A 23,602-nucleotide genomic window follows, 5' to 3' on the forward strand; every position below is an offset into this window, starting at 1 on the left:
TAACCATGGTTGAACTGTCATTTATAAACTTTATATACAACTTTAGTTTATTGTAGTTCTTTTGGATTTATTTGTAGGAAACCACAGTAACCACAAATTTCCTATGGTCTCACTACAATAACCTTAATAATGATATTTTTTGTAAAACTAAACCGTAATCAATATGCACCAAAAACATGGTTACTACACTTTTATTACAATGAAACCACATATTCATACATATTCATAATCCACGAAGCTACAAGTAATTATGCAAAAACATTCACTTCTGCATCTGTTTAAAAGTTTATTTGTCTTAAATGCCCTTTCTGGAATCTCTACATCCAATAAATCCAGCACACACACACACACACACATATCAAGTGTTCCATTTTATATAGTGAAGTCACAAATTTCACTAAGAAAAACATACAGTGTTTCTGTCACAGAGGGATAGAAAGGCATACATATTTACATCTTTGCACAAACTGTCAATTTAGCTAAGAAAGTTTCAAAATCTCAGCAGGAACCCAGAGAAAACACACAAATCTCAACGACAAAGGAACCCCCTGCCCCAAAAGATCGAATTCTCATTTAGCACAGCAGTATTACAGACAGAAATTTTCTAAGAAGAGCAGACTGACTCCCCCAAACTGCAGTATGCAAACAACATTGTGGACAATTGATTTTACTGCATAGCAAGAGGACTGATGTTCAGCAACTTTTCAGAGAAACATAAATCGTACAGCATATAAACAAATTATAGGGCTAACCATTACTATAACCTTTTAGATCCGTGTCTGTGGGTTGGTTATATTTCTTTAAACTGGCAGACGATCAGTGCTGCTTCTATAACAAGCGAAAGTACCAATAAAATCTGATAAAACTTTATAAGAGGACGCCAACCACATTTACAAAAAGCTGACTTTTTGGATACGAGCTAATGATAAAGAGTGGTTGACAGCTTTGCTTGGACATACAATTTTATGCAGTGTACTAGCTTGACAAATCCCATAAATTGCAACGGTGTACCAAATATGTAAACTTATTTAATACCAAATCCAAACAAAAGTTGTAAGTTATACAACCATTTTTACATAGAAAATCTCACATTGAATGTTAAAACAAATACAAAAGATAATAGGTTTTTCTTTAGCAAATATCAACTATATTAATCTCAAGAATAGCAGGCAACTTTCCTGAGAAGTAATGAGTCGCCTCCATAACTGCATGACATGGCCTGACAAAGCAGAAGTGTTTGAATTAGCAGGCTGTCGGGTTTGACCTCTCAACCTTACAGTTTGGCACTTCAATGGAAAGCCACTGAACCGTCTAAACATGTTTGATATTTGAATGGCGAGGAAACTTTGCACTCTGCTACTCTGAGTACATCATTACTGCAGTTTAGACCGGAGGAAGGCCACTAAACAGGAGGTATGTTTATATAATCAGTTTTAGAGATGATTTTAACGTGATTTTGGTTCGACCGGAAAGACACAGCAACAGAAAAAAAGGCATGGTGGATAAAGGCAAAGCTCACACAAACAGAACCAGACACAGCTAACTGGCCTACTTTGTAAAACACAATTTTAAAAATCAGTTTATTTTTCTCCATTGTATGCTCTATATCAAGTATAGTGTACTTACTCCATGTGGGACATTACAGTACTTTCCTAATGGAAGTGACAATTTTAAATTAGCCGCTTGGTCCCATAGAACTCCTTCTTGAAATTAAAACCACTTGAGACGCCCCAATCTTTCTTTATATCCTTTCAAAATTAAAGGCTTCATGTGAGTCGGCGCGCATATACGTATTTTCTGATATAAATTACCACAATGAACTGATTCCTGTTTAAACAACCGCATGAAAGAACACTAACAGTAGTGAAGAGATAACGGAGAAAGAACCAGAAAAGGTTGTTCCATGCTGTGCAGAAATCAAAGACTTATATAAAAACTAGAATAATTTTTTAAACTTTGTTAAACATTATTTGAAGTCTAAACAGCAGTTTAAAGGTCCACTATCTGCAAGGCCTTCAGACGGAGAACCATTAAATACAAATGTGACCCTTTCCCCTGGTGCCAGCTCAAGAATAAGGAAACTTTAACACCGCACGATTTGGCCAATCATTAAACTTTTCCTGTTCACTATACAGTAGCGATATTTACAAACAGCCCAAAAAGAAAACCAACAGAAAAACTAAATGTTCAGTTAGAGTCTGAAAGAGACAGTGTTATTCATAAAAAATATTTTAAAACCTCTTTCAACAGTTATTTACAGGTAATTACTAGAATGGCTTCTTTCAGATTTCCCAGTATTCGGGTTTTCCTGTTGGAGCTTCTGTGTGGAAGTCCTAAAGCAACTTCTGGATAAGTTGTCAATGTCTTTCTTTTAGTCGTCTAAAGATGATTTCAGCAGTTCTAAGAAAGCACCAACGGCTCCAAAGTATCCCTTAACACACACACACACACACACACACACACACACACACACACACAAATGTACATTATAAACATGCACCCGTAAGGTTTTCAACATAGTTTCACCACCATTGTAATTCACCACATATAAGAGCAGATGATAAAATGAAAGACGAAAACAACTTGATGATTACTGTATTACCTCATGTTCCAGGAAGAGGGCTCTCATTTGGCCCTTGGACCAAAAATCCATTGCATATGCAAGAAGCTTCGTTGACACCGTGTTTATGCGCAGAAAGTTCCCAACAAAAACAACCCGTTCAATTTTCTGTAAGGCAAAACAGAAACATTACGCTACAAACATACCCAGACACAATCTGTTGACCTTTTTAATAGCATTTGTTTTTTTTACAGGAAAATGTAAATATTTAAATATGGTACTACACTTTAATTGATAGGTTAAACTATGATAAAATAACACAAAAGGTTTAATTAACACCTATGGAGAACTTCAGGGCATTCTGTGTGGGCCTTATAACTACATGAGAGACACCTTATGTACCATCAGGGGGCGACAAAATAATCTGTTTTTATGGTAAGTTGACACTTATTCGGACACTTTGGGATAAACAACCTCAAAAACTGTTGATACTGAATAATGTGATTAAAGTCCTCTATTGTCCAAGTATTATCAAATGTTCCTGCTCTGATGGTGTTCCGTCCGCTCTGAAAGCCCTGTACAATGCTGCTTGATCACCAGGTTACAAGGCAACACTGTAGAGAAGCCCAGAGTGGCCAGACAGATCCCATTCCTCAGCTATTTTCATGGTGAAAAACAAATAACATAATAAAATGTAATAAATATTGAGTATTTATCAATCTGTATAATCTATTGAATAATTTCTGAAAACAGTCTAGGGATTTAGGCCTAATTTAAAAAAAAGGTCTGCTGAAAAGAAGAGCTTCACTCATAGAATTAAGAATTTTCATGTAGTTCATTTCTTTATCAGTTTCCTATCGATTTTGATGGATCTGAGGGTGATATAGAGAATTAAAGATCTCTGAAGAGTACCCTTTTAGCAACAGTACATAGACACACAACACACCTCATTGACTGCACACATGCGTGCGATGGAGCCAATGTTGTTGGTAATAGTAACTAAAGTTGCTCTCGCCAGGTCCTCTTTGGATATACTGTCTCTCTTCTCTTTGCTCATCATGTGTCCAAAACTATAACAAACACACACACACACACAGCACATATTTCTGTCACAAACAGACGCTCCTAAATCACTAGTAAGAAACAGGTTTTTTTACTTGCATAATAATAAAAGGACACTACCCTCAAAGAAACAGGCCACACCCACAAAATGGAGGTGACTTATTTTGGTACTGTGCTGCATGCCTACACAAACAAGTCTGAGTTCATTCCTCCCATTCATGTCTGCATCTAATTCATGTATAAATCAATAATAGCAAATTTCCTGGATCAGCTCAGTTTACAAAAAAAATTAAATCTTTGATTTCACCTTAGATTTTAAATCATTCCAAATCAAGTCAATCCAAAATCATACCAGATTCAAAACAAAATTGGGTAAGGAGAGGAATTGGCTCTTACTAGTCTGAGTCACATGAGACCCTGTAAATACAACAGAGGAATCACATTTCATTTGTGGGTTTTGACACCTAACACCATACACACATAGAGCGTCTTTTGTACCTTGAAGCCACAGCGGACCCCTGAAGGCCGAAACGCTGGTAGTCTCCTCCATAGATATCCTTCACCAGTTTATCGACATTGGTGCTGTCCCCTTTACTAGCCATCTCAAGAGCCTCTTCAAAGGTCTCGCAACCCGTCAACAGACAACACAGCCCCAAAAAACTCCCGCCTCCGAGACTATGGATTAAATAGAGACGGAGCCAAAACACGGTTAGATCTAAACATGCACAATTTGACCTTATGACCACAATATAAACTAAATGCATATGTTCATAAATAAAAAATGGGCCAAGGTCACCAACAGACAAGCACACATAAAAGACATAGGTATGTGGCCATTGCAACATGAAGCATGCTTTGAACTCATGCATAAGACGACAAGATCTTTCTGTGCAGAGGTTGCTGGGGGTACAGTTTCTATTTTGAGTCAGACACAGAAATATCTCCAGTCCAGATTATTACAGTCAACCTTACATTAATACTGGAAATATCATGATTACAGATATCCACAGACGCCATGAACAGTTTAATGTTTAGCAATATATGTTGTTTATACAATATAAATATATATATATATTTTAGGGATGCACCGAGTACCAGTACGATTACCAATATATATTTTCTGGTACTAGCCGATACTAATGCCTGTGCCGATGCCTGTACCTTTTTACAACGCAGTATGAATAAAATAGAATGGCTTCATAATTACAAACAACTCCACCTTAAAAATATAATGAAAAAACATTTATTTTTATGTGCTTGTCACAAACTTTGAAGTTATGTCACATGAGGTATACGGGTACATGAGCTTAGTATCGGGTCCGATACTTGTATTGGTATCGATGCATCCCCTATATATATAGACGAAGAATTTGGTTCCAGAATAAGATAACTCTGTTTCTTTTTATTTAAAAAAAACATGCTTTTTATTATGTTATCATTTTTATTGTGTAAGTTGTATTTTTTTCCATTGTTTTCTCAAGATGCACACCAGTAATGTTTCTTCTAAGGCACATTTAACTAAAAAACTTCCTAATAATTTTTTTTTGAGAATCTAGTGAAAGAAATGCAATATAATATACAAAATTATGTCTTTAGAGGAGTATAAATACCTTACATAATGAAGCGTTATGTTTTTATTACCTTAGAATGAGTTATTTCTATTAACATACACCGCGGGTCCCCTTGGAATTCACCATGTTGGTTCTACAGTAGCCCTAAACGGACAAACTGCTCTACAGAGCATGTTTCGTAAATACATTATCTCGTTCGGCAAAGAAGCAAAAACGTGACGACATCTTAGTCCTGTTCAGCCACCATAGTGCTTCGAAAGGGAGAGGGGTGGAGATGCATCTAAATTTCATACACTGGACCTATAAATAAATCCTACTCCTATCTTGTTGTAATGAAAGTCCCGCCTGGAAAGCTGTCTCTTAGTCTTTGATTTATTTCCTGATATAATTTTTCTGAGCTGTCCTCACCTGGTGCCTGTCACACGTTTGTAGTTATCTTTGGAGTACACTGCCAGAACGCTGACACCCGAGCCAATGTTAACCAGCAACATGGGGAAAGGGTTGTCAAGACAGCATGGTCTCTTGATGCAGTTCTGCGTGTCAGACGGGTTCTCAAAGTAATAACCCTCACGATGACCATTAAAGCCAACCGAGTCTATGTACAGCAGCCCCTGGATCAGACAGTCCAACTCATCCAACTTTAGCAGTTCTAGGTCTGCCATCTAGAAAAAGAGAAGGGAATGAGACACAGAGAAAGAAAGAAAAAAAGGACAAAATTATTTATTTTATAATTCTGTGGCACCACATAGCTCTGACCACCATGAAATCAACTTGGTCCATTACATAGTGTAGATACGCAAATTGCTTGTCACTACAAATAGTATTTCTTAAACAATGCCTTAAATAAACCATTTAACCATTTAAACATAAATTCGTGGTGCAGCTCCTCACCATTCTGAAATCATTCTCAAACTTGTAAGCGCCGCCCCCCGTGGCACACAGCGTGGTATGCAGGCTTGAGAAGTGCTTGTCTCTGCCCATCTGGATGAATCTATGCATGCCAGTGGTGGGGAAGCGGATGAAGTGCAGGTTTCCTGTGCGTCCGCAGATGGTCAGGTTGTGTATTTCCAGGTGGACATCACGTACGCCGCTTTTGCCGTAAGCCGTGTTGGAGGTGAGGTACCTGCGTATGCTCTTCAGATTCTCTACCTCCTCCTGCTCCTCCTCTGCAGTTATGTCTTTGGGTTCAAAGTAAACAAGTTTGACTAAAGTACCGCCGATGTCCATCCCGAACCAGGGAAAGGCTGGAGAGAAATACATACAGACAGAGAGAGAAAGAAAACAGATCAAAATCACTACAGAGCAAAGCAACACTACTACTAAACAACATTATTTCTAAATCACCATACTACTGGTTACCTTTAAATATTCAAAAACTAGAGACAAAGTCATTTTAGAATAAATAACTACCATACTTTCGTAGTGTGTGTCAATTTTATCTCTCTAAGTAGGCTAATTCAAACATTGCAAGCAGGCCAACGAAAAGAGGCTGTGACTGCAGCAGCCAGTTACCGTGGAAACAGTCACAAGGCTGCAAATGGCTGTTCAAAGATGCTTAGCAGGTAAGACACATGGACACTGTAGCATCAGTGCTTACAGAGATGAAAAAACTACTGGTCTGTTATTATAAATGAATGAAAATCGGAGATCAGTACACACAAATGTCTCAAACCCAACCTGAGATATGAAACAGCCTTATTAATATAACTGATATGATGAAAGCATGGTCACTGGCCTGACCCCAGTAAACCTGAAAAAAATGTAGCTCAAGGACACATAGAACGGAACAGAATCTATCTATTTTAAGGTTTATGGTTGATCCAGGTATAAAACTATAACAAAGATCCATAAAAGGAAAGAAGGAGGCGAGAACCGGCGAATGTAACATAAGATTTAATATAATAAACAAACAATAAAACAAGCTTAAAATGCTCCCTCAGGGTCGACTGCCGGCCATTCAAACATAATAAAACACAACATAAAGTCCAGGCCCGGTCCTCTCTCCTCTTATGCTTCTGGTGCTCCACCGTGAGAGATGCGAGACCGGTGCACGCACAGCTGACCCTCGTTTCACTCACATGACCGGCCTCGCGCCTTTCCCTCACGGCTCTCATCCCGTCCTGCTCACCACAAAAATATTGTCAGCTGGTATTGGGCAGGTGATGGTCTGTGTCCAGTGCATTCTCCATTACGACATCATCTCAAATGACCCTCACGGTTCCTTTACTCCCCCTTATATAGACATTGGAGTGTGCTGCATTGGGAGGGATATTTTGGACTCCAATACTTTTAATTTGGAGTTTGCAAATAAACTGGAAAAGTGAAGTAATTGTCAGTCCTGAAAATGATCTAAATTCATGTTTCACGGAAAACATAACTGACTACTGGTTTGTAACGACAATATTTATTTGCAAAGTTTTAAACTGGGGACAGAGCACTAAATAATAAGTGATGGCTCAATCTTGTTTCCTTATTCCTCGTTAAAGGAATTGAGCCGGAGACAAAAGACGAACAGGGGGTGTGACAGTGGTGTGACATAATGACGTCTAAACAGGCAGCACACCCATGTGGGTGAAAGGTCTGTTTACATCCCCAGTCAGCAGAGACAGAGAGAGAGACATGGACAGAGAGTGAGAGAGAGAATTGGCACGAATTGTGGGGGCTGGGAAAGGTGAAAGCTGGCAAGAGTAAATTAGAGACAGTCCAGAGAGGTTCATAGAGAGAGAGATAGAGGGGGATTGGAAGGCAACTCCGTGCCAATGTGAAAGAGAAGGGGTGAAGGGGGTATTGGAGTGTAAGAGCGAGGATTAGGAAATGTGTCCATCACTTGCTTAGCCAAACAAGAACAACATGCAATTTCAATAACTATATTGGCTATCGTCTGTTCATAAATATCGGACTTTGTGTGCTTTTACTATGAGAGACAGTGCCAAACTGTCAGCACATACAAAAGATTATCAGTAGAGACTGAATCAACACCCAAGCTATAAATGCCTATTGTTGGTCAGTATATTCCCTTCAAAATACCAGTAAGAAAAACGTAGACAGTAGTTGGGTCTAAAACTATTTTTATAAATAGATCAACAAAGCAAACAATGCACCAAACAGAAGAGTTACATAAAGCAGGACAAGAGTGGAATGCAGACAAGCTTGTTGGGTTTGTAGAAATACAACAATGTAGAGCCCACAGACCGGCATTAGTGTCGAGTTTTCTTTTGCTTTTACTTACATCTACATCAATTAAAACAGAAGACATATTTTCCCCCTAAAAGTGTAGTTTCCACCCAAAAAAGTTGCAAGCATGGCAGCTGTTGTACAGAACCAGGAATCATTCTTACCAGGTTTCCTTGAACATATTAACTTCATCCTGCTTTTCGCCTTTAAATGTGCAAACGTCCCAAAAAGCCCCGACCACCACGCGCAGAGATCAACATAAATCGTTCGGTTCGTCTTATAATGGCATTATATATGTACGGTCCTTGAGTTTTACAAAAGGGGCAGAAACTAGAAAATATTCTGCATAGTGGAGTCTGGGGGCGTTCCCGTCTGCCCCTTTAACGCGGCCACGCGAAGAAAAAAGTCAAGCGGTGATTGGTCACGACGCGTCGAGCCTGCCCATCGGGAACGAGTTGAGTACACCTCCTGGCCGCAGGTTGACCAATCAATGAGCTAGAAGAACAATCCCAAAGGTTTCATCAAAACAAACGGCACATTTTTGACACGAGCGCTGTCTAACTTCGGCCCAGACGTGACACTTTGGACCCTTGTTGAAAAGTTGGTGAACATGGGAATTGAGGTTACTTAAAGTCAACGATTTTAGACTATACCCATTTGTCATAGATTACGCTTAAAATGTGTCTTCTCGCATCTCCATATATGCATTCTAGTCTTACCGCATTAAAATGATCGTAAATAATATGCCACCACACTAACAAGTTATCATTTTAACCCTTGATAAAACGAGCACACATCATTTAGCGTTACCTTCCGTGAAACATGTCCCTGAACGTTTGTATGTACCTATTTTTATTAAAGTGATATCTCATAAAATCGTTTGAAAAACAGACGGACGGTTCTTGCCTGTGACGATCAACTTACGTGGTCTGTTTTTCCTAGCAGATTCCACTCGCCTCCGCAGTCGACACCTCTTCGCCGGGGACCCGTTGATATGAGGGTCTTGATGGAGAAGGTGATTTTCGTCCGTCGCGGTGAGAGGGCTACCGCTCCCGTTGCTCAGCTGTCGTCGGATCGGCTTGTGCACGCCGTTTGTGTACCCTGCACCGTTCTGGTCCATCGCTGATTTGGCTTTGTCCATTTATTAATGCAAATTAAGAGCTACAACGCACGATTTCGATACAACACACACGGCCACTAAATGTGCCTCGCTGTCGAGGTATTAATACGCTCGTAGCTAACGACCAGGCAAACGCACATAAGCTATTTGATCTTAGAGAAATAATAAAAGCAACGATTAAAGCGTTTGTTTACAAGTGTCGAATCAAGAGCGAAGAGCTAACACGCGCTACGTTCGAGGTCATTGTCGGTCATATTTCTGTGGTCCCATGCAGCGCTGCGGCAGCAACCCGTCAAACAGCCGGTTCGTGACGTCACCCGGAATGGCTACACGAGCCAGTTTCACAGCTCAGAGCGTTGCGCCGTGCACGCGGATGAGCACAAACAATCACAACCAATTGTTATCACAGAGCAAAGTACAAAACAAGACTAATCGTTCCACACAGCCCAGTTTGCTTTATCTTCAAATATCCTTTATTTGTAGGATTAGGCATGTTCGCATGCATCTTTATCTTTACCTATATCTCTATCTCTCTATCTAGGGGTGAACAAGGTCATAGTTTCGCTTGAGTGGTTCGGTATCAGAGGTCAAGAAGGACGTTGTGTCTGAACTGTAATTTCAAGTAATCGGTTGTTTTCAATTAAGGTAAAGGAGATGTGAAATAGGTAAAAACTATTAACCAATATAACACATCTGAAAATATACAGTCTAATTTGGAATTATATATTTATAGCTATACATGCAGAAAATTATGAATGACCAAGTGCTTGCTGAAATTGTTTTTATACACAGGGCAGGAACACCTACACATCTACAAGAATAATTTAAGAACTGCAAATTGCCAAATGTCATTAAACTCATTGTTAACATAGACAGTCTAGATATCGCTGAGGGAGGTGTCATGGCTGAGCCAGAATAGATACACGCCTAAATAGCTACAAGCCTGAGAGGAGTCAAATCATGTAGACAACTGAACGAGTGTGACACCAGTGTGACCTAAACCACTGCTTGGCAGGATCGGAGGGGAACTGGACATCTACTTTACCACAATGTGATGAGTTTAGATGTCAATTTAAAATGATGTTTTTGAAAGCAATAGTAAAAGCGAGGCAGGACCGAGTTAGATGCTTGAGTTTTTAGTTGCTAATAACTATGTGGGTACATTTGAAAAGCAAAAGAATCAAGAACACCATTGTTTGAAGTGATGTTATTGTTAGTTACAACATTAAACAAAATGTGCTCCATTAATAAACAGACTAAAAGTAAAAAATAAACATTCTATGGTCATTTCAAACATGTCTGAATTACTTTCTTCTGCTGAACACAAAAGAAGATATTTTAAAGAATGTTGTTAACTGGCCCCCATTCACTTGCATTGATTTTGTGACTATACAGAAGAAGTGAATGGGTGCCGGCGGCACTGTTCGGTTACAAACTCTCTTCAAAATATCTTCTTTTGTTTCTGAGGAAAAAAGTCATACAGGTTTGAAATGACAAGAGGGTGAGTAAATAATGACAGAATTTTCTGTCATCTATAACTCGTTCCAAGCCTGTACAAATCAATCTGTTCTGCTAGACACAAAGAAAGATATCCACAACATCCAGTTCTGTACAGTGAGTATCCATTAACCAATCTAATCTGCATGTTTTTTCCCAATGCCACCTTACATTATCCTTACCACCAACATAAAAAAACACAGACTTCTCTTTTGATCAAATTGTTTACCAGGGAATTTCAGAACCATCCCATGCATAAGCTTTCCCTGTTTTGCTAATGTTTAAGCTGTCTATGACATTCATTAGGTATTGTACAGAGTACTCTGTGGTGAACAGCTTGTCCTTGGGAACATTTCGGTGATATGGCCGAGACAGATCTGTATTTACAGTTCCAGGATGCAGGGACACACACACAATTTTACCCTGTCCTCGACCCAGCTCGATGGACAGGTTCCTAGTGGCCATGTTTAAAGCAGCTTTAGACATCCTATAGCTGTACCAACCTCCGAGAGCTGGAAACAAAACAAAAAATGAAACACACGTTAATCTGAGTGCATTCAAACCATGTGCCTATATCACATCCGGAATATTTGAAGGGCCCACAAAAGCCGATAAGTACAACAAACATGTCCGAACAGGTAAGGTTAACAAAATACCTGTGAAGTATCTAACATTGTAGATTAGACATATTGCTATCATTTTAGTACAGCACGTATGTGAGATGGCAGTATATAGACATCATTACACACAATAAAGATGGACTTTACAATGTTTCAGTAAACTTGGGTGGCTATTCAAGTTATTGAAAACGGCGCTACTAACCATTGTCTCCTATGGATCCCACTCTAGCGCTCATGTTCACAATGATTCCACTGTGTTGTTTTGCTTTCTCTTGGGGCTGTTGACCAAATGCTCCTGTTCCCATCTGCAGCAATGGGGCAAAATACTTGACCATCACCAGTGGACCCACAGTATTTGTGGTCAAAGTGGAAACTATTCCCTGTTACAAAAATCCAACAGGAAGACACTAAAGTCATTCAATAAAAATATATTAAAAAAAGATATGTGACTGCACTGCATAACTGTATTGTGTACTGTCTGTACTTTGTGCATACTTATTGTGTATCATGTGTGCACAGTGTCTATGTATTGAGTGTATTGTGTACTGTTAATTATACATCACGTCTGATATGATGTCATGTCTGATCTCAAGACTCGCCAATGTACGAGTGCTGTTGGTGAGGTGTCAATAAAAGTGATTTGATACTGGAATATTCCAATAATTGATTAATTTTATCATATAATTAAATTAAGCAATCATTTATCTTTTTTTAGGTATTATTAAATCTAATTCTTAAAATTCTGTGCAATTAACAAAAACACATTATATATATATATATGACGTTATGACATAATAACTTTATTCCAATTTCTCTCTCAAGTTCACCTGAGCGGACACGTCTCGTAAACTCGTTTCACCTTTACCAGACGGATGAAGCATAGCTGAACAATTCACAAGCAAATCCACATTCCCAAAGTCAGATTTGACTCTTTCAGCCGCGCTCTTGATGTCCTCCTCCCTGTTGACATCTAGTTTCAGTACAGTCATTCTACCCGGGTGCTGCGCGGCTAGAGCTCCCAGATGCTCTGCGCCGTCCGGGTTTCTACATGTTGCGATCACGGCAGCTGGAGCTTTATTTAGGAGTACATATCTGCAAAACTCGATCCCCAGACCCCTGCTAGCACCCTGCACCAAGGCAACCGCGGCCATGCTGTATGTATGTCTTGACGGAAACAGCATACGCGAGTTTGTATTTACTGCCCTCTATGGGAGGAAGAAGGACACTTACACAACCAACGTTTTGTAATTTATGTGTTGGCTTGATTCAAGTAATTTGGTTTTGTAATGGGAGGTTAAAATGTACGTATTTATATATGTTAAATAAAAAGAACAATATCTTGTTCTTTTTCAGCAAGTTATATACTATTATTAGTATGAAGTAGCTAAGCAGTCGACATTCACGAGCTCAAAACTTTTTTAAACTAAGGATGAAAAAGGCACCCACATCTAATATTACCTCAACACCAGTTAAGGAACTAAAATAGAGTCAACCATTTAAAACACTTCGTTTTTTAAAAGTCATGCTTATGCAATGTGTTGGATAAAATACCTTATTTCCTATGTTGTGCATTTTACCACTAGGGGACGATAGTGACCCTTTTTTCTAAATTAACCTTCAGCAGCGCGAACGCGCCTTCATGAGAAATGTACAGGCTGTAGTTTAAACTTCTTGGATATTTATGACGTGTCCTCGTTTTATGGTTGAAAGACTTGCTTGCATATTGAAAAGTGATTTTAGGCATGTTACTTCTCAAAATAGTTTATTAACAAAGACACCAAAATATAAACTGTTACCATGCATAATTTGGCATCTCAAAATAGACACCTTTCTCTTTGCATTACACATACTGGTGTATCTTAAGTTTATTCTCCGTACAACACAAACAACAAAAAAACACTAGGTAGCGTATTATTTGATGTGGGAACTATATTTCTTTATAAATATGACATTAATGTCCAAGCATTTTTTATAAACTGACAGCTATTTCATAAATATAATCATAGGCAGATTATAAGAATTATACTTTTGCCCGAAGATAACTATTGTTATCGTATTGTGAGGTCTATCGTCTATTTTTTCTTCTCTTTTGGTCGGAACACGGTGTGCGAAAAAATGACGAGTGAATGAACGATCTGGTCTAAAAATAGAAAAATTAGCTGCGCGTCACTGATTGAGCGCAAATCGGATGCGCATTACGAGCGCAATTGTAAACTCGGACCAGGCACTCGGAAAAGTAATGGATAAAAGGCGCACGGCATGGTGGTGGGCGAAACCAACAGCACCGGTGTCGCGCAAAGCTACGGAGACACTATGAAGACCCTGATGGAAGAGGAGCGCGCAAGAGATACAGTTGCAAGTTTGGAAACCTTCAACGGCATGATGATCTCCGAAGCCCTTGTCCCTCGGCTATTCAAAATCGCGCATGACTCTGGAGAGGTGGCGGTGGTCGCCGGTTCCGGGTCTATAGACATGAAGCCTTCCAGCTTCCCGGTACTTCTGGAGATGATGGAGATGACAAACGGCACGCGTTGCGTAGAGCAGATCCTAAGCTATGGAGAAGTGGAGAAAGTACTGATCGGCGGTGTGCTCACTATGCTCACTCTCATCACCATCTGCGGGAACCTGCTTGTGGTCATCTCCGTGTGCTTCGTGAAAAAACTACGACAGCCCTCCAACTATCTTATCGTGTCCCTCGCGCTCGCGGACCTATCCGTTGCGCTCGCGGTGATGCCTTTCGTCAGCATCACCGACCTGATAGGTGGCAGATGGATTTTTGGCAAGTTCTTCTGTAACGTTTTCATTGCCATGGACGTCATGTGTTGTACGGCGTCTATCATGACCCTTTGCGTTATTAGTATTGACCGGTAAGTTTTTCTTAACAGTAGCTTGGTAATTGTTTATCATAATTGCTTTGGTTATTTCAACTCCTGAATGTATGAAATTGTCTTTTTGTTTTTTTTATAAATAATTTGAGGTGACCTGCCTATTAAAAATAACAATATCATTTAATGAGACTGAAATGCAATATGAAGCATTTTAATTTTTTATTATAAATAATCTAAACATCATGACCATAACCACAGAATTTTGCATGTGTTTTCATTCTATCATAGGTACCTGGGTATCACCAGACCCTTAACGTATCCAGTAAGGCAAAATGGGTGGTGTATGGCCAAAATGGTGCTCTCTGTGTGGTTGATGTCAGCCTCAATCACCCTGCCTCCACTCTTTGGATGGGCGCAAAATGTGAATGATGACCGTGTGTGTCTGATCAGCCAGGACTTTGGCTACACCATTTACTCTACAGCTGTTGCTTTCTACATCCCCATGGCCGTCATGCTGGTCATGTACCACCGCATCTACCGTGCGGCCAAGCTCAGTGCCGCCAAACACACCATCACTGGCTTTCCTCGTGCCGTAGAGGAGGAGGCAGAGGAAGGTGGTGTTGGGGCGGAAGAACCCGTGGGTATGAATTGTGTAACCGTGGCAATCAAGCTTCAGAGGGAGGTGGAAGAGTGCACGCGGCTACCGCACCTCCTGCGAGGTGTGAGCAGGAAGAACTCAGATCGGAGGAGTATCTCCATATTCAAACGGGAACAGAAGGCAGCGGCCACCCTTGGAGTGGTGGTAGGAGCGTTTACTGTCTGCTGGCTACCGTTTTTTCTGCTTTCCACGGCCCGGCCCTTCATATGTGGGACAGAGTGTAGTTGTGTGCCCTTGTGGGTGGAGAGAACTCTGCTTTGGTTGGGTTATGCCAATTCACTCATCAATCCCTTCATCTACGCTTTCTTTAACCGGGACCTGCGCACCACCTACCGAAGCCTGCTTAGCTGCCGGTACCGCAATATAAACCGCAGGCTGTCAGCCGCCGGCATGCATGAGGCCTTACGGCTGGTTGAAAGACCGGATGTGGTTGTGTCTGGGTGACCCGTATGTGCCGTTAACATACAGAGAGTTCAAAGGTTTGCATTTGCTTAAGGAGGAATCGAGAACTGATGTTCCTAAATAGTCAGGTTAAAGGTTGTGTGGAAGGTGTTTGCTTCAAGCACTGTGAAAAGTTTGTAGAATGAATAACAGAGGTCATATTAAATAGAGATGTGCATTATGGTCACATTATGGACACAGCATCTGTTGGTCACTCAGTGGCAGACACGTCGTACATGGGATTTTACTCAGATCAAGATACACAGATCAATACACCGTTGTGGAGAAATCTCTATAACTGAAGTCTGAGAGCCAGAAAACGATTTTACGCTTAGTCTCAACTTTTACAGTATTTATTGAGCCGCAAACTCGTTTGTCAACTGTCAGCACCTGCTAACAGTAAGTGTAGTCCAGTTGTGTCTTTGTCCTCAGACTCTTTTCAAATGACAACTAAGGACAAATCGTTTCAGCTTTCCGCAATTTGCACACGCTCACCCCCTACCAAAAGCATCTGTGACCGCTGATTGTTTTATGCTTTGATGCACAGTGCATTTAAGCGCAGATCTCATGTCCGCTAAGCTTCTTTCTGCTTCTGTGGTTAAACCTGAGGGGACAGAGGGTAATCTGATCCCCGATCAGTAATTAAAGCTAAACCAATGGAATTCTATATGTGGACTCTGGTGTGGGCAGCTATTTATTGTTTTATCCTGCAAGGATTGTAAGTGAAAGCTTGTCATCATAGTTTGTTTTAACAAATTTGTCATGTTGGCAACATAATATATGGGAATACTCTGTGATCAGAAAAAATATTATGTTCAGATTCCTTCGTATAAAGTTCTCAGAATGACCTGTATATAAAAATATCATCAAATTGGGTAAAAATAAATATACATGAAGCAAGCTTATGTGTAGCTGTAGATATTTCGAAAGAGGATGCGCCATAATTTACAGTACCACCTTTAATGTATTTTCATTGTTGAACCTGTTTTATTGTTATTTGTTGTACACATTTCCCATGCAAATTGGAATAAATAAATTATGATTTAAAGAAACAGATTTTCCTCATTTGCATGTTTATCCTTTTAAATGATCTTTAAAATAAAATAGGTTGTCATTAAATGAAATAGACTATTATTAAAAAGGTGTTTTCAAGGATAAAAGATCTGAAAATAGTTAAATCTTTACAGTCAATACATCGTTGCCTAGTTACTGCTACCTTGCATGATGTTCAAAAGCATGCTAAAAATACAATTCAATTAGATCTTATATAAATCTATTATCTCAAAATATTTTCATCTGACATATTCAACGTCTATAGAATGATCTTAAAAAACAGCAACAGTCATGAATGACCAAAAAGGAACAGTAATAAAAATCAAATTGGCAAAACGGTGGGACACTTGAACTGCACAATACATATATCCAGGCAGTGCTCAGGGATGGAAAGATAAAGAGAAAGGAAGAAGACAACTTAATTTAGAGTAAAGTGCTATTATTCACTTAAAATCACTAAAGCACTCAATACGACCGGACTCTTAGTTGCTCATTCCATGAGACCCTGCTGGGAATTCTATTTTAGGGGTCCGGCGTCTCTACCTGGTGACAAAGATTAGTTCTAAGAGAGGCTGAATTGCTTCTGATGATAACAATGATAAGGTCCTGATTTCACGGCTGTGTTTTCCACTTCATGAGCTACAAGAATTCTATGACTCCCTGCTACTACAATCAGTTTCTTGCCCACTGTGCTGAAGAAGTAAAATATTGGCTGACACCACTTTGGTAGATGGCCTGGAGGACAAAAAAATGATAGGTCAGTATAATTCCTTACATTTCACCCCAATTATTTGAACCATAGGAGTCAGAGTGGGTTTTAATCACCTGTGTGGAAAGGTAAAGGGGACAAACACGACAATATTAAAAGAAATATCAGAATTATTTTGTGTTTTCTCCATGTTCATTTACTCAAATACTTTCTTCATGACACTGACAGTGAAGTATGGTACTATATCAAGATTACACATTATCTTCAAATTATTTATTCACCTCCCTTAATTTCTAATTAACAATAATTAAATGTATATTTTTATGTAGATAAATTTGGAACCTGAAAATACTAAAGAGCACATTAGATTTATCAAAATAATTTGACTGAATCCACTTAAAAAATATATTTGAAGTTTATTTGGGTTCTGATCACTCGGTACAATAAATATTAATCGCTATAATGCAATTTTACTCTTTTCTTGCTGTAGAGATTTTAACCGGATCCTTGGCCAACTCCTCACATGATTTCTGTGCAAATACAATAAGCAAGTCAGGGTTCCGTTTACATATGAAGTAGTTCAGTCTGTTAGTCACGCAAACTGCTCAGACTAACAACTGAGAGAACGCAAAGGAGATGAGAGAGTGAGAAACTGAGAATAACAACAAAAGGTTTCATCTGTGAGCCTTGTGCGCGCTTAAGACTGATTAGCTCATTCATGTGTTGGAATGCTTTAAAAAACGAATAAATATTCGAGCTGCCGTATTTTACAACCACATTAATCAAAGGCTCAATTAAGGTTACCATTTGCATTATATACACACTACAGCATTCATTTCAAAATCAGTGGAATTCCCAAAATAAATTAATAATATCTTCTGAGAAGGATGGACGTGGTGCTATCCAAAATGTGACATTTGTTACTCATTGGTGCCCTATGGAAAAACAGTATGTCATTCACAGAATCTGTACCCACAAAACCACTCAGATCTGTGTCATTCTGTCCGTCTGTCACTCTTGATTATTTCAGCAGGGTGGACAGCTGCTCAGTGTCTAACCGTAGAGCTTCCTTGCAGCACTGACTATGTGATAACCTAAAGACTCGTTCATTTTCTGTGCGGGTAATTATTATAATGGTTAATATAATTATGTCTGTATAGCAGGGAATGTTCTTGTGTGATCCTTTGTACATCTGGCTTCTGTCATGCTACGTTTCTTTTGAATAAGGACCAGAAGGCAGGATAATATGAGGTATGCATTTAGTTATTTAAATGGATGATATGTGAAAGTTCTCTTAAGGCCTCACTGGTACATATTATTTCATAAACGCTTTCAAGTGTTTTCCATTAAAATAAACACTTAAAGCAAAACCTGATGTCCTGATTTTGCCTTTAAGGCCACCCTTACCCAAAGAAAATATATTTTCTATACACTAACTTTAAATATATTACTTCATTTGATATATATTTGAAAATATATATAGTATTAAAGAGTATTAAAGAAAATATAAACATGACTGATGCTATTTTAAAATAAAGCTCGTGAACATGTTATGCTTCAAAAATGCATTTATGTTTGACGATATCAGACTGTACAAGATGTACAAGGCACCTGAGGCCTATATGGAAATGGGAGGCTGCCCACCGCATGCTGACATCTGCGCAGCCACATGATCTTTGTGCTCATCAGGCAGAACAGTTTTTACAGCAAACGCTATATACACATATGGCATGTCTGTGTCTTGGAGCGCTGGGAGTATTGAAGCCTCTGTGGTCAATTCCCCTCTGCGAGACTGCTCTCCACAGTCCTGCCATAATCTCACAGTAGGGATATTTTTGGAGAAACATGAAAGTGAATAAATGCTAAAATATAAACTCTCCTTTTATGAAAGAGCATTATGTTAACATTACATGCACTCAAACTCAAGTCTTTCACTTGGTGTGTGGTAAAGGGAGGATGTGAACAGAGGAGAACAACGACAGCATCTATGGATATGCAGGTAAGAAGAGAAAGGAGATATATTAATATCTGATACTTCATGCTGGTATAATGTGAAAATGGGGTTATTTTTTCAACAGAGATATGTCATTTCTGAAAGGTCGTCTGAGATTACTGACCAATATTACGCATATTTGAATCAAATCAGCAGCTATACACAACGGCTCACGTACCCATACAATCCTCAAATGTTTGTGATATAAGCATTGTTTATTTGTATTTCAGTGACAAGCCAGGTTGTTGTTGATATGCTTGAATATTTGCAGTGGATTAAGATTGCTTTGTGTGCTGTGTATACCGAAACATTCAAATAAGAAACCATATACAGTATGACTTAGTCAGCAGATTGTATCACATGTTTCATCAGTCCTACCTAAACATAACAATTTGAATGTAATGTGTCACATTAATCTGTATCCTGTACCATAGCATGTAGAGAAACAACACTAACCGCTGTTATGTCTCTTCTGGTCGTAATATAATGAGGATAAAAAACGGAAAGTCACAAACAGATAAAAGAAAAGCTTCAGATAAATGAAAAATATGTGTTTACATCTCAGCAAAGCTATACAATAATAACAGTATTGACACTACCTGAATGAACATAAAGACTGAAAGAAACGTTATAAAATGATGTAAATTAAACTTTCTTCAGACCATTCACACTGTAAAACGAACAAAAGATTTGCATATATATATATATATATATATATAGAATAGATTTAGAATAGTATAAAGTAATTTTTTTATAAATTAATATATAATTTTATATTATCATGGTTGAGGTTTAGACGTAAAATTTACATTCGCACACAACCTAAATGTCAACAGATCAATAAAGAAGAAAGTATATGAAATTAGTCGCGCAAAGGAGATACATTTCTGATGAGGTACTACTTTCTCTGGACTTCGATTAATAGGCTGATTCTGGAAATGAAACCAGTATATTTGTCTAAAAGTGAGGCTCAGCTTCGTGTCTTTATCCTTCTCCTTTTCTTTCCCTAAATCATTCTTTTTTTTAATCCTTTCCTAACTATTACTTCTTTCTTTGCCTCATTTTTTCCATCTGTACAATTTCCATCCGTTCCAAATCTTGATTAAGCCCCCTAAATAAGTCCACTCCTCCTCTTTTCCTTTATTAGGGCTGATGGTCGCAGTTTACAGCTTTTGGTAATGAATCTTTAGTGTGTATTGAAGGATTGTGCCTAAATCAACAACATTATGAAGTGAAGAGAGAGAGAAGAGCGAGAATGACATGAATGTTGTGATGATGAGCTCTCTATGCTCTCATGATAAGTGTGTTGCTGGTTCACATAAATGCTTTTGGATGAACGAATTTGACAGATGACCTTCACCTTACTCAAGTGTAATATTCTGTCATTATTTACTCACCCTGTATAATCCAAAGCACCATTCAGATATCCTAAAATAGTGCATGATTTGAGCACTAAACTCTAAAATCATAAATTTGAAGTTTGTGCAGAAAAGACTTACATTTATGTTGGGATAGAAAGTTGTACATGTACAAATCATACAAGGGTATGATATAGTGCATAAAGATAATTATTTTTGTTTTGGGTGAACTATGTGAGTAAAGTATTACCAGTAACAATACGGTAGTTAAAGACCACTGTTCAAGAGGCAAGAAATCTTACAAGGATGATCAAAACATTCTAAGAAAAAGAACCCTAAAAAAGAGAAAAGAGCATCAATCACTTTTTATCTTTTTCTAGTTGGGCAAACATGAAGAAATTGAGTGAGGCATGTGGGTGTAAAAGGTCAAAGCATCAATGTCTACAGGCATCGACATTTCTTTCCAGATGGTCAGATATCTGCAGAAATCTCCAGCACCATCGATGCTTTACGCAGTTTGTGTGTGAAAATGCCACATGATGTTAACCTCCAGTCACAATTTCATAGGAAACTGCGTTGACCATCCATGCATTAAGGTTAAACCTTAAAAATGACTGCTCTTAAAAATAAAGGTTGTATAAAAAACAATTTTCCATGAAGAAGTTTTCTATCGTATCTTTTTATAGTCAAAGGAATCTTTTCTACTAAAAAGAACATTATATGCAAAAAGTTGTTAATTCATTGATTTTAATAGAGTTTGACAGAACATTTTGTAATTGTAATCTTTGAGGTGTATGACTGTCCTTGAAACGACGGTGTTTTTGTCATTTGTGAACAGTGTTTATACTTTGTTTTTCCACTATGACTTAATAAACCTTTTTGTAAGCACGATCAATCCCATGCGCATGGCAGATGTGGTACAATGATGCTTTCAAACTAACAAGTCTAGAAAGTTTGGGTGGCATCTGTGCCAGAATTTACAGCATGCAAAACAGACGTGCCAGACAGACGTTTTTGCAGAAATATACGGTACTTTAGCATTTGTTTTTTGTCATACACACCATTCTCTTTTGCAGGTGGCAGGTAGCAATTTTGTGGTTGTTTTAACAAACATGTTTCTGGATTTTTGTAATAGAAATACTCGGTCAAAAGATTTTTCCTCTTCAATGACGAATAGTATTGCATTTTAACTGCTTGGTCATTGGCATTTTAATAATGGTCACCAACAACAATCAAGAACCTGATTTATTAACTGATTTTGGTATATCGTTGTTCTCTGTCCCAATGATTCACCTATGACCAATGGCGACCATCCCGCAGGCAATACAGGCGACTGCCTGGGGCCCCACGACCACATGAGGGGCCTCAAAGCTTAAATTAATTGTGCCATTTGCACCAACCGCTCTGTCGCGTTAAGGCGGAAATAAGTGCAACATGCACAGGGACCTTATTGATTAACAAAGGAATCATGGTAAGTGAAAAACCCCAAAGGAATTGAATAACAGAATAAACTCTCCAAACAACAATCAACAGTAAATGACAATAAATACAAACCATCAGTATAAAGAAAAACAGAAAACTTAGGGCAACCTGCATAATGTTTATGATGCATTTGAGGAGGTGCGTTAGGTGATGTCAATTACGTCTTATTGCGCATGCTTGGAGTGTTCAGGATTATGGGCAATGTAGTATCTCATAACAACTTCATGTTCACGTTACATGAAGAAATGCTCCTCATCTTAATTGATTAAGAGATAAACAACGAAGGACTTATTCTGGTGAAGTTGCGGTGGTTTTGGCAAACTATGGCATTAAAATGGTACTTTTCAGGAGCTAAAAAGAGAAAAGCAGAGAAAGAAAAGCAAGCTCAAAGTATGTTCTGCTTTACATTGTTTAATGCGTAAACTAATTTAAAATAAATCAGAATGATGTCCATCACCCTCTTAAATGTAACCCACATTAAAAAATACCATAACATTTACATTTAGTCATTTAGCAGACGCTTTTATCCATAGCGACATACAGATGAGGAAACATTGGAAGCAATTATAACAACATAGGCAACAAAGTGCATCAAAACTAGTCCATTAAAGCCTAGCACAGTATACAAAGCTAAGAATAGTGAGGTTAGTACAATTTTTCTTTTTTTTCATAAGAAGACAGAAAACAATTAGAGGTTAAAATCAATCATCTGTTGACGGAAGAGATGCGTTTCAGGCATTTTTTAAAGATGGCAACAGACTCTGCTGATCTTGTAGCAGCAGGCAGATCATTCCACCAATGTGTAACAGATCCAGAGAAGGTACGCGAGAGTGACTTTTTTCCTTTTTGGGACGGTACCACTAATCGTTGTTCATTTGCAGACCACTCTTGCCGCCGCATTCTGGATCATCTGGGGAGGTTTGATTGAGCAAGCAGGAAGTCCAGCCAGAAGTGCATTGCAATAGTCCAGTTTGGACAAGACAAGAGCCTGGACAAGGACTTGCGTAAAGTGCTCTGATAGGAAAGGTCTAATTTTCCATTAGAATTTACTATAAACTGTGGTCTTAACTTATCTTTATTTAAATCTGTATATATTCAAAGTTGTTGCACTATAACAGCTTTTTTACCATGTTCCATTTAAAAAAACACTTCTACACGTAAATATATAAATTGTCATCTTTGTGTGTTTTGTTTTCACTTATCAAACTGCAGTGCTTTTAACACTAGTGGGCCCATATTTATGGTCTTGTCTAGGGCCCCACAACCCCACGATTTTTGCCGTGAAGACAAACTTCATGACCTGAGGGGTCTTTAACTGTTTCCTCAGACATTCCTGATGAGCTCAGGGAAACCGCAATTTAGCGAATTAAAACATGCCTGCCAAGAGCCAGAGCGTTTAGAAAATGGGAATTAACTTCCTGAGGCATGCATTTTGTAGTTTTAAGATTTAGATGCAACTCTGTTAAAAGGTATGAC

The 23,602-nt window shown here is 38.6% G+C and overlaps 3 protein-coding genes across 6 annotated transcripts; 1 reads left to right on the top strand and 2 right to left on the bottom strand.

Moving 5' to 3' along the window:
- Positions 1–273: 273 nt before the first annotated feature.
- On the bottom strand, positions 274–9,852 carry pank1a (pantothenate kinase 1a). 4 transcript variants are annotated; one of them, XM_079458422.1, is made up of 8 exons: positions 9,292–9,811; positions 6,085–6,437; positions 5,602–5,855; positions 4,121–4,297; positions 4,019–4,039; positions 3,507–3,630; positions 2,603–2,728; positions 274–2,431 (listed from the first exon to the last, which is right to left on the bottom strand). In XM_079458422.1, the coding sequence occupies exons 1-8, from the start codon at positions 9,506–9,508 to the stop codon at positions 2,372–2,374; spliced, it is 1,332 nt and encodes a 443-aa protein (XP_079314548.1). In that variant the 5' UTR covers positions 9,509–9,811; the 3' UTR covers positions 274–2,371. The 4 variants fall into 4 exon arrangements, with proteins under 4 accessions (XP_079314548.1, XP_079314550.1, XP_079314549.1 ...); XM_079458424.1 differs by lacking the exon at positions 9,292–9,811 and adding an exon at positions 8,532–8,718; XM_079458423.1 differs by lacking the exon at positions 4,019–4,039 and having other exon boundaries at positions 9,292–9,852.
- A 404-nt stretch (positions 9,853–10,256) lies between these two features.
- On the bottom strand, positions 10,257–12,819 carry LOC306895815 (C-signal). The gene is made up of 3 exons (XM_079459355.1): positions 12,432–12,819; positions 11,807–11,984; positions 10,257–11,496 (listed from the first exon to the last, which is right to left on the bottom strand). The coding sequence occupies exons 1-3, from the start codon at positions 12,783–12,785 to the stop codon at positions 11,210–11,212; spliced, it is 819 nt and encodes a 272-aa protein (XP_079315481.1). The 5' UTR covers positions 12,786–12,819; the 3' UTR covers positions 10,257–11,209.
- A 1,044-nt stretch (positions 12,820–13,863) lies between these two features.
- htr7a (5-hydroxytryptamine (serotonin) receptor 7a) lies at positions 13,864–16,576 on the top strand (the record flags this gene model as incomplete). Its single annotated transcript, XM_079457973.1, has 2 exons — positions 13,864–14,471; positions 14,721–16,576. The coding sequence occupies 2 exons, from the start codon at positions 13,864–13,866 to the stop codon at positions 15,532–15,534; spliced, it is 1,422 nt and encodes a 473-aa protein (XP_079314099.1). The 3' UTR covers positions 15,535–16,576.
- Positions 16,577–23,602: the final 7,026 nt, after the last annotated feature.

This window comes from Barbatula barbatula (genome assembly GCF_947034865.1).
Source record: "Barbatula barbatula genome assembly, chromosome: 6".
NCBI lineage: Eukaryota > Metazoa > Chordata > Actinopteri > Cypriniformes > Nemacheilidae > Barbatula > Barbatula barbatula.